Source organism: Pleurodeles waltl, chromosome 1_1 (genome assembly GCF_031143425.1).
Source record: "Pleurodeles waltl isolate 20211129_DDA chromosome 1_1, aPleWal1.hap1.20221129, whole genome shotgun sequence".
In the NCBI taxonomy this organism is placed as follows: Eukaryota; Metazoa; Chordata; class Amphibia; order Caudata; family Salamandridae; genus Pleurodeles; species Pleurodeles waltl.
Window position 1 is genome coordinate 949,463,402 of NC_090436.1, and position 13,298 is coordinate 949,476,699.

The 13,298-nt window shown below is 45.4% G+C and overlaps 1 protein-coding gene across 1 annotated transcript in view; it reads right to left on the reverse strand.

The window, feature by feature from the left end:
* Positions 1 to 13,298, reverse strand: part of LOC138289760 (alcohol dehydrogenase 1-like) — a 510,381-nt gene that overhangs the window by 172,212 nt on the left and 324,871 nt on the right. Inside the window, exon 7 of the mRNA XM_069230194.1 lies at positions 12,484 to 12,619. Within this exon, the coding sequence (XP_069086295.1) occupies positions 12,484 to 12,619 (136 nt within the window). The remainder of the gene's footprint in view (positions 1 to 12,483; positions 12,620 to 13,298) is intronic.

Genomic DNA, 13,298 nt, shown 5'->3' on the forward strand with positions numbered 1-13,298 from the left:
TCCTGGTAGGTTCTGCTAACCTTTTTAGGAATTAATATGCCTAAACTTGAGCTGATCAAGTCCTGAAAGTTAGAGTACGGGATGGTCACATCATCATCCAGCTTAAGGGCTGACCTCTGTAGTATTGTTTCCCACAGTAGCGCATCTAACTCAGACCATTGCCTTATCAGTTTCATTGTTATCTTGCGATGTTTCAATTAGTCTATCATAGAAAAATAAAATGGGATCAGCAAATGGTTCAACCAAGGAACTGGCAGTGGTGCCAATACCTTCAAGAGTGGGAGATTTGTATAAATTGGGTCCAAAATATGTCCTTTAGCATGAGTTGGCGAAATGACTAGTTGTTCAGGCAGAATATCTGCTAAATTTAGCTTGAAATTGATTGCCTGTCTGCACGTGGTGGAGTCTATACGTATGTCCAAATATCCTAATAAAGTAAAATTGGCTATCAGAAGGCTATGCTGTGCTACAGTTTCTGGTATTGACTGTATGAATTTTGAGACAGGCCCAGAAGGACAATACATGAGTAAGCTAGACAATGTGAGAAAATGTGAATGTGTGTGATAGTTTGATGGAAAAAGCCAAATTGTCACAATCGGTGATGTCAAATGTGAAGGATTTACATTCAAGGTTATACCTAGAGATAATGGCTACTCCTCCTCCCAATTTCCCTACTCGATCATCTCTCACTATTACATAGCCAGGGGGAGTGATATAGTAATATCTTATCAGCTCAGCTCAATTAATTTCTGATCTTTAAGTTTTCTATGTCTTAATAGCATCAGTGCTAGGGACGTGCAATCAGGCCCTTTTGAAAGCCACATCCGCCTGTGATGTAGGGCACCCTTGTTCACTGAATACAGCCCGGGCACTTTAGGCATCAGCCCTGTGTTGCCCAAGGCTGTATGACAATAAGCGAAGGTGCACCCTAAGACTGTATGACAATAAGCCAAGGGGCACCTTTCCAACTCGTCATATAGTGGGATCAGCAAGCATTACTGGCCGCTCCTCCACCATGGGACGAGTTTGAAAATGAGTGCCATTCAGATAACACGCCAATGCATGAGGAGGTAGACCAGTCTGCATGGAACTGCTGTCATAAATTATGCCAGGTCACATGATGTAAAGAGATACAGTGTGCAGGTGGTTCTTTCTGGAATTTTCATCCTGTTGTTCAGGTTACAGCTCAAATAAAAAGTATTTATTTGGAAGCTTCTGATATAATATCCCTACCTATCCCTATCTCTTGCTCCCACTGTAAACAAAAAAATATATGTCAATGTAAAGCATTCTCATGCTAATGTTAATACAAGAGAGCTACATAATGTTTAAAATCCTTACCAGATATGTTTGAAGCTTTCAAAAATGTTTAATAGCAGATCTCAACCCTGATTTCATGCAATAACCATATACCACCTGGTTATATTTGGTTATGGTGGATTTTAGTAATTCGGGAGATGTTGTGCAGTTTGTGGAGAATTTTATTGAGAACTCCCTGTCCCTTAACTCATAGTGGGCTGCTCTTTGACAGCAACTCTTGAAGTCTGCATGCCCACTGGACTCCTCGTTTCCTATAAAAAAATTAGCAAGGTTTCTTCAAATTCTCTCACATTTCAATCCACTGATCGATTAACCAATAAACTGGGAGAGTATAGTGAAGAATTTCATATCACAATTCTATTAAATTGACTCTTGTGATCACTAATCAAGGACCACAACATTTTCTCATAATATTTTTTTCACATGGAATATGGGACAGTTATGTTCATAATGGGTGTAATGACATTGTGATATGACATAGAGGTGGCTTAGTTTTGGAGGTTGTTACAATTTGATCATGTAAATAGATCGAACTGATGGAATGTTTAAATGGTATTACTCTTGAAAAGTACGGATGTAGGTGAAACGTGTCGGCTGCACCAGAATCACTTATTTAGGGGCATATTTATACTCCGTTTGCGCCGAATTTGCGTCGTTTTTTTCGACGCAAATTCGACGCAAAACTAACTCCATATTTATACTTTGGCGTTAGACGCGTCTAGCGCCAAAGTTCATGGAGTTAGCGTCATTTTTTTGCGTGAACACCTTCCTTGCGTTAATGATATGCAAGGTAGGCGTTCCCGTCTTAAAAAATGTCTCCGATGCATATGCGTCGTATTTATACTCCCGGGCAAAAATGACGCCCGGGAGTGGGCGGGTCTAAAAAACCCGCATTAGTGCTGGATTTTAGCGCCTGGGTCAGGGCAGGCGTAAAGGGACCTGTGGGCTCAGGGACACCCCCTGCCACCCGTGCCCACCCCAGGAGGACACCCAAGGATGGAGGGACCCACCCCAGGGACATTAAGGTAAGTCCAGGTAAGTTTTTTTTATATTTTTTTTTGTGGCATAGGGGGGCCTGATTTGTGCCCCCCTACATGCCACTATGTCCAATGACCATGCCCAGGGGACAGAAGCCTGGCCATTGGGCAAGGGGGCATGACTCCTGTCTTTGCTAAGACAGGAGTCATTTCAATGGGGGATGGGCGTCGTAAAAAAATGGCGCAAATAGGGTTGTGGCGATTTTTTTGCCTCAGCCTGACTTGCACCATTTGTGGACGCCCATACGCCATTTTCCCCCTACGCCGGTGCTGCCTGGTGTACGTCGTTTTTTTTAACGCACACCAGACAGCGCCGGCGGCTAACGCCGGCTAACGTCATTGAATAAATACGGCGCCCGGATGGCGCTTCAGAATGGCGTTAGCCGGCGCTAATTTTTTTGGCGCAAAACTGCGTTAGCGCAGTTTGGCGTCAAAAAGTATAAATATGGCCCTTAATGTTTTAAACTTCCAGGTGCACTGCTGCACAAGCAAATCTAATATTGAAGAGTAACAGCAAAGGGAATAAATCAGTGGAGATCGGCAACAAACAGCTAGGTTTGTACTCAACAGCAGAGCAACATGTAGCGTCATGAGTGTTTCCAAATATGGAAAGATAAAAACAAAGCAGCCTCTATCATAATGCAGAGGCAAAGTCCTCCAAAGGTACATTGAGGCCCTCCTTATGACTTTGGCAGTCTTTTTCCAAGACCGCCAAAGCCAAAGCTGCCAGTAGACCCCCAGTGCTGGCGGTCTGCAGACCGCCATATTACGACTGCTGGCAGATTTCCGCCATTCTTTAGGTGGAAAGTCGCCAGCAGTTGTGCTGGTGGTCAGCAGTGCAGAGACGGTTCCACTGCCAGCTCCGCCCCACAAAAAGGACTCCACCAGCTGTATTACGACCTGTAATATGGCTTGGTACTGTCCTGATGGTGGGGGCGCTGCCAGCGATGTGAGTGCCAGGCCAGGAGCACCTTTTTGGGCGAGGTAAATGTTCTCTGCAAAGGGAGGGTGGTGGGGCATGTGAATGCATGTGTCTGAGTGTGTGTATGCATGTCATGAATGGGGGGACTGAGGGGGAGTGTTTGTGCATGCATGCGTTTGTAAATTTGGTGATGGCGATGCATGTGTGGGTGAATGTGAATGTTGGGTCGGGTTGCGTGTGGGCATGCATTTAGATAGGGGTGGGGGTTGTGTGTGTATGCATGTTGAGGAAAGGAGGGGATGGGGGATGGAGGGTGTATGCATGTCAATGGGGGTGAATGTAGTGAGTGCGTGTGTGAGCCGGGGTGTTGCACATTTGTGCGTGTATGTGTGTGTATTTGGGGGTTGTTGTGTGTGTGTGTGTGCGCGCTTGACTGTAAGGGTGTTGGGAGTGTGAGCATGTCTATAAGGGTGTTGTGAGTGCGAGTAAGTGAGTGTCAGGGTGTGCGTGTCTGTGGGTGTGTATGGGTGCGTGCATGTATGCAGGGGTGGGGGTTAGTATGGGTATCGGGGGTGAGGGGTAAGTACGTGTATGGGGTGTTTCTACTGAGAGTGGGGTTGGGGAGGTTACTGGGGGTTCAGGGAGTACGGGATAGGAATGTTGTAAGGGCGGTGGGTGGGAGGCACTTGTGTAGATGGGGGGTGGGAGTCATCTACTGGCGACAGGAATGCAAATTCCTGTCACTGGTAGCCTTTCCGCCAGGGATTTTGTGGTGGTGCTCCCGCCACGAAATCCCTGGCGGAAAGGGAACTCGTAATAACGCCAACGGTCTTTGGTGGAACACCGGGTCGGAGATGTTTATTTCCGGTCCGGTGATCTGACCACCCTGGTGGTAGGAACGGGAAAGTGGCGGTTTGGCACAGGCCAAACTGCCACACTCATAATCTGGTGGTCCCACCATGGACGGGCCGGCAGTGGGACCGCCACCGCTAGTCTAGCGGTCAGTAGACCACCAGACTCATAATGAGGGCCTGAGTCTCCAATGAAAAACCTGTGTAAAGTCAATGAAAGCCTTCAATATAGCGTCACATTACTCCAGGAGGAAATAAACATACCGAAAGGTGAGATACCCGTCCCTTGCATCCTCAGCAACAATTTTTCTTAATTAACTGCCCTGTTAGGATTAATATTCAACTTTCTCTTGGGATACATATTAACACCTATACTTCTAACATTATTTAAAAGACTGTGCAAACCTACACACATGGAATACACTCCATATTAATGAGGCAATCACCTTGAGGCAAACTGAATGAGGGTTGTCTTTCCAGCTACAGAGACAAGTGGAAGAGAAATGTTAAAGCCTAATGAGTCCAGACAATATATATATATATATACATATATATATATATATAAACAATGAAGAGCAACTTCCAAGGAAGGACGCACACTCGGGAGATCCCAGAACTCAATTACTTTTGTAATATGTAGCCCTATTTCTATGTTTATATCCGAGGGGTATTTAACTAAATGTACACTGGTGGAATTTTACACGTGATCAAGGCTGCTAGACAGCCGAAACGCGTAGTGTGTGAAATAAATTACTCTATTTGAGTTCTGAAAAAAAAAAAAAAAAAAAAAGACTCTATTTGAGTTCTGGGATCTCCCGAGTGTGCGTCCTTCCTTGGAAGTTGCTCTTCATTGTTTATATTATTAGCCGGAGTGCCCTGCCGGTTTTCTACGCACCACCTCTCTTGGGCCTCCAGGAGCCCAGCTGTGAGCATCGTTATAGTGAATATATATATATATATATATATATATATATATATGTACATATAAATATAGCTAGATATATGTAATCACTTAAAAACCAAAAGTTACTGTGACGTCATAGTTAGGCTCACATTTTAAACATACTAAACCATAGAAAGTCACCTGTTATACTTAGAGTTATCTCAAGTAACTATAACTCATGCCCTAAGGTAACTATAACTCGCGTCCCCACCATGCAGAGTTTTTTCACCAAGAATTTTACTGCAAATATTACATTGATATTATCAGTGATGATAACAAAGATGTCATGAGTGCTGTATTTTTTGGGGTCATGGGATCTGTGGCTTGAGTTGACCATAGGGCCAGCGGCCAACCCCTATAACCATCCAACCCCGCATAGCCCCAGCTCCTCAGGCCGATCTCAGCCCAGGCGATCAAATCCCCCAGAGCCTGGCATAAACATTTAATTTTATTTGGGCGGAGGTGGTCACGTGGGCTCCTTCCCAGGCCTATTTCACTCCGGGGACCCCATCCCCTGGCCTAAACATTTGAGTTTTTTGGAGGGAAGTGCCACCCGACCCCCTCCCCATCCCAAACTTAGCCCCGGGGATCCCATCCCCCGAAGCTTGGCCTGATTTTTCTTTGGGTAGGAGGGGGGCTCCCTAGGCCGATCTTAGTTCTGGTGACCCCATCTCCTGGGGCTTGGCCTAATTATTTATTTTTGGGGAGGGATGGGGTGGCATGGCCCCATCCCTAGGGCCGATCTCGGCCCCTGGGAACCCATCCACTGGGTCCTGCCATGTGACCTGGGTGCCCCACATTGCACCTAGTCTCAATGTTAGGGACCATGCGGGGAGCCTGAAGTTCCCCAAGGTCCTAGCTGACTCTCTGCCTCTAGCAGGAATCAGCATTGCTGTCACATAGAGGGGGCTGCTAAAGCATCTCAACGGGCAGGCAGACATTGGAAACCTCTGCTCCAATGATGGAGAGCTTTTGGACAGCTTTCCCTTCATTGGAGAAGAATGTTTACTATGACATGCCAGCAGCTTTCAATGCTGGAACCAGCCCTGGGGTTTGATAGTCCCCAGGGCCATCAGTAGCTCCACGGTGGGGTCCGCATGGCCCCCCTTCAACATAGAATAGTCCCAGGGAGCTGGTTGTTCCTGGGGCTGCAGGGGTCCGCTACGGACCCCCTTTCTATTTTTTACACTTTGCCCCAGGAGGTGATTGTCCCCGGGGCGTCGGGGAGGGCACCTGCAACCCCTGCATTAAATATAATGGAAGCCCTGGGGAGGTGGCTGTCCCCAGGGCAAAGGGGGCGCTTAAATAACAATGCCCCTGGGACCTGGCCAACCCAGAGGCTTATTGAAAAACATGCGCAGATCTGCTGCATCATCCACCAAAAATTCAAAAACAAATGCTTTTTTTGCCAAGAGGGGACCACCAGAGCTAAGGGCTCAGGATGTCTGTATTCTGGCCCATTTTCTTATTTTTTTACATTTTTTGGGGGGACCTCAGCTGAAGCTGGTTCCCAACATGGCTGCCAACACCTACTTGCTGAAGTGTTGGCAGCCAATCAGATCTCTACACGAGACCAGGTGGGGTTGCAAATCCTTTGAGTCCCTAGATATACAAATTTTGATTTTCTTTAATATTTCAAAAACTACTTAACAGATTTACACAAATAACAAAAGGGGCTTTTTCTGAAACAAGAGCTCTCTTTCTGCCACATTTGGTGTATTTCCGCCCAGTGGTTTCTGCGCTATTGCTGTTCAAAATCCCTATGGAAATTAACATTGGAAACTCCTATAACCACCCAAACCTGTGTCCCGCCCCGTGGCCAAGCCCCTATAGCCACCCAAAAACTTGCCTCCCACAGTCTTTGGCTGTGCATGGCACGGGTTGGAATCAGGGCCTAGCCTGCTGCCATGCCCTGTGGCTGGCCCATATAGCTAGCCATCCCCTACAACCAGCTAACCACTTTGGGCAACCTCTATAACCACGCACAAAAAAATTGAGAGGGATAGAGAGAGGGAGAGAGTTTTTTCAGGCTTTGATAATGGATATACTTAGAATGAGATCCTTTCAAAAAAATTTAAAAAAATGCATATGTCAGATAAGTAGAGTGAGATCACCTTTCGGTGTGTACCTTAAATATTTCAAATGAAAAAAATATTTTATGTGGAAATTACACCACTACACCTACACTATAGCCCACAGACTTCGGTGTGACAGTCTGAAACCTTCACCACTTTGTCCAGGCTGACTTTGAGTACTGCGGTGGGAGCCTGAATGCCCCTATGGTTCTAGCCAGCTCCCGACTCCTGAGGGAGCTAGCATTGCTCCCGCAAGCAGGGAGCTGCTTCAAATATCAACTCCCTGTTTGCAGGAGCAATGTTTTCATCTTTTCCCATGCACGCATATCTGCGTGCAGGGAAACAGATGAAAACTCTGCTTGGTGGTACCCAGGGCTGTGTGGGAGGGCTGCACTTCCCCACATTCACTACTTTTTTCACCCCAAGGAGGCGGAAGTCCCCAGGGCTGCAGGGGCCAGGTGACTTCTCTGCATATCACTTAAAATTGGTCTCAGGGCCGTGGCGGTCCCCAGGGCTGTAGAGGGCAGCAGAGTCCCCAGCATATTACTGAAGGTTTGCCCAGAGGAGGTGGTGTTCTCCAGAGCACGGGGTCCACAGGTCCCCCCTACATAAACAAAAGTATTTTGCCCCAGAGGGGTTGTGGTCCCGGAGTGGCCGCACCCCCACATGAAATCTAATAATCACCCCAGGGAGGTGGCAGTCTCCAGGGCTTTGGCAAGTCCAGGAAGAGGGACCAATGCACGTCCTTCATTATTTTTGGCATGCTGCATGGACCTGGCCCACCCAGGGGGGTTCAGTAAAAGAAAACATCAGAAAAATATTTTCCAATGTTTTAAAAAAAAAATATGATGTTTAGCCCTGGCGGGGTTCCTCTGGGACCCCAACACCACAGCTAAGGGGTGAGGGTGTCCCTACCCTGTCCCCTTTTCTTTTTTTTAACTTTTTTTTTCTGATGCTGAGTCCCAAGATGGCTGCCAACACTTCCTGGATGAAGTGTTGGCAGCTAATCAAATTTCAGCACAGGGACAGTTGGATCCATGGAGGATCCCCGTCCCTATATATCTATAATTTTTAAACTCTAAATTCTCCAATACTACTGAAAAGATTTACACCAAATCACAAAAAGCACCCTTTCAGGACCAAAAGCTAGCTTTCGGCCAAATTTGGTGTAATTCAGCTCAGAGGTTCGGGCTCTAGTTGCGTTAAAAAATGTGAAAAATCCCATTGACGTAAAATGGGGAAAAAGTGTTTTGGGACCACCACTTTTTCTCTGGCCCCACTTGACCGGTCACCCCGAAACTTTTCAACACAGCAGATGAACCGACCAAAGTATACGTTTTGAAATTTTGTGTCTGAAGATTCATCAAGTGGCACCAAAGTTATTGGCAAAACAAAAAACGCTGTGTCAATGGAACAATCATCCTACATATAACTACCTACTGACTATATATATATATGTAAGCAAAGGTGACAGGGATGTTATATTTAGGCTCACATGTTAAATATACAAAACCACAGAAAATTACTTGTTCATGTTATCTCATGTAATTATAAATCGTGCCTTAAGGTAACAATAACTCGTGCCCCGGCCACGCACAGTCTTTTTGTCAAATATTTTACTGCAAATACTACATTGATATTATCCTTAATTTGTAGGGTAATCGGCAGTGCATGGCGAGGGCACAAGTTATATTTACCTTAGGGCACGAGTTATAGTTACTTGACAAGTTAATTTCTATGGTTTTGTACATTTAAAATGTGAGCTTAACTATAACGTCCCTGCAACCTTTGTTTTTTCAGTGAATTTCTATGTTTTTTTAATGCAAAGTGATTTTCTTTACAATACGTTAATCCAACCAACACCATGCATGGCCTTTGCCAGTGCGTGGCAGCGGTTGGCCCTGCAGCCAACCCCTATAACAACCCATCCCCACGCTGCACATAGCCTTTGGCCATGCACAGGAGATGTTGGCTGCAGGGCCTGGCCTGCAGTCAGGCCCAAGCAGGCCAATCATTAGGACCACCCAACCCCAGGGTTTGGCCACAGGGCCAGACCTGCAGCCAACCCCTGATAACAACCCAAACTTGTGCTGGGTTGGTCACAGGGCCTGTAGCCAGGCCAAGCAGGCAACCCCCATTACCACCAAAGCCCACACCATGTACAGTCAAACAGTCTGTCTCTCTTCTTGTAGGAATAGGTGAGAGGGTCTCCCTTAGTGTGAGAGTGTCTGTCTGGGTATGAAACTGGGTGCTTGAGGGTCTGAGTGGTTCTGTGAGTGGGTGCATGAGTGTTTGAGGGGGACTGTGAGTGGGAGAATGAGGGTCTGAGTTGGTCTGTGAGTGGGTGCATCAGTGTCTGATTTGGTCTGTGAGTGGGTGCATCAGTGTCTGAGTGGGTCTGTGAGTAGGTGCATGAGGGTCTGAATGGGTCTGCGAGTGGGTGTGTGAGTGTCTGAGTGGGTCTGTGACTGGGTGCGTGAGGGTCTGGTCGGGTCTGTGAGTGATTGCATCAGTGTCCGAGTGGGTCTGTGACTGGGTGCATCAGGGCCTGAGTAGGTCTGTGAGTGGGTGCATGAGGGTCTGAGTGGGTTTATGAGTGGATGCATAAATGAGTGGGTCTGTGAGTGGGTGCGAGGGGGTCTGCGTGGGTCTGTGGGTGGGTGTGTCAGTGTCTGAGTGGGTGCATGAGGGTCTGAGTGGGTCTGAACGTGTGTGTGGGAGTCTATGAGTGGGTCTGAGTGGGTGCCTGAGTGTCTATGTGGGTGTGTGAGTGGGTGCATGAGTTTCTAAGTGCATGTATGAGTAAATTAATTATTGTATGACTGAGTCTGTGAAGGTTTTTTTCAAATGTTTTTTTGCTTATTCCCGATTAATCTCAATTGTTCACGAATATTGTGCATGGTGAAGAAAAATAATTTCAAGCGCAGAATTTGACCCTTAAACACCTCTATATAATACTCTTTGGGCCAGGGAACCTCCACCCTGACCCCTTATGCTGCTTTCAATTTGTTTTTCAGCCCTAGGGACCCTGTCACAGGACCTTAAGATGGGGGCTGCAACTTTCTGTTCAGGTAGTGGCCAGCCAATTATAGCAATTCTATTCATGCTTGCATTCGCGAAAATTTGTGAATATTCGTGGAATGATGTTGGACCTCAGATATACAAATTTGAATTTTCTTTAATTTCCTGTAAACTACTAAACGGATTTACACCAAATAGGCAAAAGCATAATCTGTGTACCCAAACCTACCTTTCTGCGAAATTTTGTGTCATTCTGTCCATTGGGTCGGGCTCTAATCGTGTCTAAAGGTCCCATGGGAATTAACATTGGAAACTCAAAATTTTTACAGGCCCCCCGCACCCCCCCACCTTTTTCTCACCGCCGTTTGACGGATAACCTTAAAACGTTTGGCGCCTTATTTATACTTTTTGGTGCAAAACTGCACTAAGGCAGTTTTGCCCCAAAAAGTTTTGCACCGGCTTGCACCATTTTTTAGCACCAGCTGGGCACCATATTTATGGAATGGTGCAAGCCGGTGCAAACGGTAGGCTAGCTTAAAAAAAATGACGTTAGGCAGTTTTGAGTCAAAATAAATGATTCTGACCAGATTAACATCATTTTTTGACGCTAAGGGGCACATTTATACTCTGTTTGCACTGAATTAGCGTCATTTTTTTTTTACTCTAAATCAGTGCAAAACTAACTCCATATTTATACTTTGGTGCTAGACCCCTCTAGCACCAAATTTATGGAGTTATAGTCATTTTTTGGAAGTGGAAACCTACCTTGCCTTAATGAGATGCAAGGTAGGCGTTCCCGTGCAAAAAAATGACTCTATGGCCTTAACATCATATTTATACTCCCATGTAAAAATGGTGCAAGGGAGGGAGGAGGGGTCAAAAAATGGGTCAAAGCTTGCTTTGCTCTATTTTTTAAGACCTGGGTCAGGGCAGGTGTTAGGGGACCTGTGGCCCTATTTCCATGATGGAACACCATGGAATAAGCCCAGAGGTGCCCTCCCTAGGCCCTAGGGGCACCCCCACCCACACTAGAGGGACTGCGAGGATGGGGGACCCCATCCCAGGTAAGTACAGGTAAGTGCATTTTATTTTTTAATGTGCCATAGGGGGCCCTGAAATGGGCCCCCATACATGGCACCGGGTGCAATGGCCATGCCCAGGGGAACCCTGTCCTCTGTGCTGGCCACTGGGGTGGTGGGCATGACTCCTGACTTTTCTAAGGCAGGAGTCATGTGGCATGGTAGGTTTAGCACCATAAAATGACGCTAATCTGGTTAGAGTCATTATTTTTTTACTCTAACCTGCCTAAAGCCATTTTTTGGTGCTAAACCCTATTCTTCCATACTGCCAGCCCCACCCGACTAAAGTCATTTTTTTAAACTCTAGCCTACCCTTTGCACCGGCTTGTACCATTCCATAAATATGGTGCCCGGCTGGTGCACAGAAATGGTGCAAGCCGGTGCTAAACTTTTTGGTGGAAAACTGAGTTAGTGCAGTTTTGCAGCAAAAAGTATAAATAAGGGCCAATATTTTGTAAGTTTGCGCCACTTTTGTGTCATAAAATGACGTTAATGCGGTGCAAAAAAAGTTTAAATCAGGGCCTTGGTGCTAGATGGGTCTAGCACCAAAGTATAAATATGGAGTTAGTTTTGAACCGAATTAGAGTAAAAAAAAATGACACTAATTCGGTGCAAACAGAGAATAAATATGCCCCTTGATGTGCAACAAGAATCACCAGCACATGTTTTTTTTGGGAAAATTCCGTGAGGATTAGTCAATTGGTGCCATAGATATTGGCAATTCAAAAAACACTTTTTCGATGGAAACGGGCCTATCTATAACTTCCTACTGGTATAATAAATATATTCATATATGTGTGTGTGTGCGCAATTTAACACTTTGGAGCCTGCTAGACAACGTTTTGTAAAGCAAATATTTCTATACCTCCAAAGGATGATATTCTCGGCAAATGTTTAGTTACATGTCAAGTTTAGTGCAATTTTATTCATCAGTTTTTGTTGTGATCATTCTTGCAACTTAACTTTTGCCTTTTAGACAGGTTCAGCAATACGGTCAGCCATAAAGGGTCTTTCTCCAGTAAAACATACATTCGTGTTCTAGCAAAATATGTCTTCTTTGAATGGCGCTGTCATTAAAGCACAGTACGTCTACGGGTTTGTAGGACTTTACATACTTGTATCCTTACCTCCCTTTTAATCCCCCACCCCCAATATAAAAGTATGCAACACATTTCCTCCACTTGGAGTCCACCACAATGGCATTGCAATGTAACTTAATACCAACTCTGCCCTACCTCCAAGAAGAGCTCCTTTCAAAGTGCGCCCTGTGAGCAGCAGCATAGGATCGAAGGAGAGGTGGGCACCGGCTGGCGGTAATCCAATAACCACTGTGGTTCCAAATGCGTAGTGTGACGACTTCAGGGCACTGACCTGAAGGAAAAGAAAAAGGCAGACGTCACACTGCTGAAAGTGCATGTTCCATGCTCATCAGGTTCAAACCATGACAGGGCTGACTCAGCCTTTCCTTCATCGGAAATCAATAAACTGAGCAAGGATCAGATAAGTGTGTAAACATAACCTCTTTATTGTTACTACAACCTCCTAATGTTCTATGGCAGATTAAACATGCTTACAAATGTTGCATGGAACAGCAGCATTCAGGAAAACATTGTTATGGGAACAAAAACATTTTAAAAATGGCCTCTCCTGTGGAAAGAATCCTTCAGTCACCTTCGTTTAAAAGGGCAGAGCAAACATGACAATAAAAAAATACAATAAAAAAATAAAAAAGTTAAATACATGGTTTTTAATTTACCGCTGTGCTTGATATTCAATGAAATTGGGGATATCAAGCTATTCATTTTACTGCATTTTTACTTTTACATTTGTTCTTAGGTTGTGCCAACCATTTAAATACAAATAAAATGAGTATAGCAAAATAATGAGAGCAAACATGGCAGCGGATGCATTGGTAGTATATCGCATGTAACGGCCCCGTGTATAATCATGCACTGGTCCATTTTGCTCAGTATCTCATTGGGAGGTCTCCTAGCACTCCCTCCTAACTTTGTAATTGTGGATATAACTAATAATAGGTTTGCAAGATGTT